General features: G+C 53.2%; 1 protein-coding gene across 1 annotated transcript; it reads right to left on the minus strand.

Moving 5' to 3' along the window:
* Positions 1–738: 738 nt before the first annotated feature.
* LOC103373444 (noggin-3-like) lies at positions 739–2006 on the minus strand. The gene has a single exon (XM_008303332.1). It carries the CDS (start codon positions 1948–1950, stop codon positions 1090–1092), a length of 861 nt encoding a protein of 286 aa, XP_008301554.1. The 5' UTR covers positions 1951–2006; the 3' UTR covers positions 739–1089.
* Between the last annotated feature and the right edge of the window lie 315 nt (positions 2007–2321).

A 2321-nucleotide genomic window follows, 5' to 3' on the forward strand; every position in this document is an offset into this window, starting at 1 on the left:
AGATGATGGATGGATGATTAAACATAAAACAATGAACAGGCTTCAGGAGCCTCTGACACTTTTACAGACTTTATCTTTCACACAGATGCAAAATAAAACCCACAAACACAAAAAATGACCTCAAACAATGCAGACGTGTGTGTGTCTGTTGTGTGTCTGTTGTGTGTCTGTTGTGTGTCTGTTGTTGTGTGTCTGTTGTGTGTCTGTTGTGTGTCTGTTGTTGTGTATCTGTTGTGTGTCTGTTGTGTGTCTAACCTGGTCGTCACATGACTATAATAACTACAGTATAATAATTTACAGTAATTTCCAGGTCTGTGATAAATAAAGTAAATTCTGTTCTGAACCTTCAGCCTCTGACCTACAGTCTGACGTCATGCTGCTGCTGCTGGTTCTGGTGTCGGTTCGTTTTCTTTCTGTTGCGTTAACGTTAATGAAACCTGAAACCAGAACACCTGTGACCTCCTCAGCTTCTCTGGTGTTCCTCCTAAAATGTTCTGATGAAGTCACTTTTTGCTGTTTAGCCTTGAAATCAAAGAATCTGTGTTTTTAAATCCTGGCAGCGACACACGGAACCACCAGAACCTTTAACCTGATGACACCAGAACCTTTAACCTGATGACACCAGAACCTTTAACCTGATGACACCAGAACCTTTAATCTGATGACACCAGAACCTCAAACACTTCAGGAACACTTTGGGTTTTTGCTGATGTCTGAATAAACGAACCGACACTGAGCGTGACTTCAGAACCGACCGTCTGGTTTTATTTGACAGCATCTGAGGACCAGAAACGTTCAGGAAGAAGTTCGGATTCAAACAGACTCTCTGAGTTTGGATCAGAACTCTTGAAGTTTCTCCACAGAAATCCATTAAATGTGAACATAAATAAAAGCAGATACAGCACCGGCCCGGTTCCGCAGGGTTCTGTCGGATCACACAGAATAAACACATGTCCATCAGACGTTCTGCAGGATTCACTCTGACCCAAAGTCCAGAACTTTTTACGGAACCGAGATGCAGTGAAGTAAGTCTACAGTCTGCAGAAAACAGTTCGGAGCAGTTCTCCGGTTCTGCGGCCGGTTCTGGTCTCAGCTGCTGCAGGAACACTTACACTCGGATATGACCGGGAACTGGACCGGGATCCAGGCGCACCGGAGGCCGGCCCTCCTCGGCCCGCAGCGCCACCGCAGCAGGGTGAAGCTGGTGGCCTTGGCCGGTCTGCAGAGCATCCCCTCCGGTACCGAGCAGGACCGCTGGCTGGAGCAGCTGCCCACCTTCACGTAGCGCGGCCAGAACCGGCTCCCCAGGTCGGTCCAGGCGTGCAGCACCGGGCACAGGCCCACGGACCAGAGCCACAGCTGCAGCCGCCGCCGCAGCTTCCTGCCCGGCTTCGTCCTGCGGCCGAGCGGAGCCTCGAACTCCAGGGTTCGGATCTCTCTGGGCATCGAGCCGCTCGGCCGGGGCTCCTCGGCCGGGCTCCGGTCCTCCGGTTCGGACACCGACATGAACAGCGGGTCGAAGTGGCTGCCCAGCGCGCTGCGGAGCTCCGTCTCGTTCAGGTCCTTCTCCTTCGGGTCCAGAACCGGGTCCGGCTCCTCCCGCAGCAGCTCCACCGGCAGGGCGTCGCTGGGCACCGGCCGCAGCAGGTAGAAGTGCTGGCAGCGGCCCTGCTGGACCCTGGAGCCCAGACACAGAACCAGCAGAACCAGCAGGCAGCGCAGCTCCATGTCCGGCCCGAGCTCCGGAGCACGGAGCCCGAACCTGGTCCGAAAGTTAGACAAAGTCCCGCAGAGCTGCTCAGTCCGCGGCCCGGAGCAGCTCTGCGCTCTCAGCCCGCATGCTGCCGCTGCTGGTCCCGAACTGAGGCCGAACCTCCAGCAGCTGCGCTCATAAAGCCCAGCAGGGCCCGCCTCCCGCTGCTGCAGGACCAGAGGATCAAAGTACCTCATCTGTGGACTCCATCAGCAGGAGAAGCTTGGTCAGAGCAGGTTGGACAAGTTAAAGTTCTGGTCCAGGCTCAGTGGGTCACGGGTCACGTGTTGATGTGAAATAACGAGTTTCATGTGAATAAAGTTTTCTGCTCCTCTGAAGGTTCACATTTAATTTGTGGTCAAATAGATTCATGTTTTGGGCAAAAATTACAAAAAAGACCGACGTCAAGTCATCAGCATCTAAACCAGATGAATGTCGACCCGTTTAAAGCCACTGAACCATCAACACCGCTGCTGCTACAAGTCACAGAGACACCATGAAACACCAGAGAGGAGGCCACCAAGTCACCTGTGACTGCTGGGGAGACACGAACAAGACTCTGTTGGAA

This window comes from Stegastes partitus, unplaced genomic scaffold (assembly GCF_000690725.1).
Source record: "Stegastes partitus isolate 25-593 unplaced genomic scaffold, Stegastes_partitus-1.0.2 Scaffold1983, whole genome shotgun sequence".
NCBI classification, from domain to species: Eukaryota; Metazoa; Chordata; class Actinopteri; family Pomacentridae; genus Stegastes; species Stegastes partitus.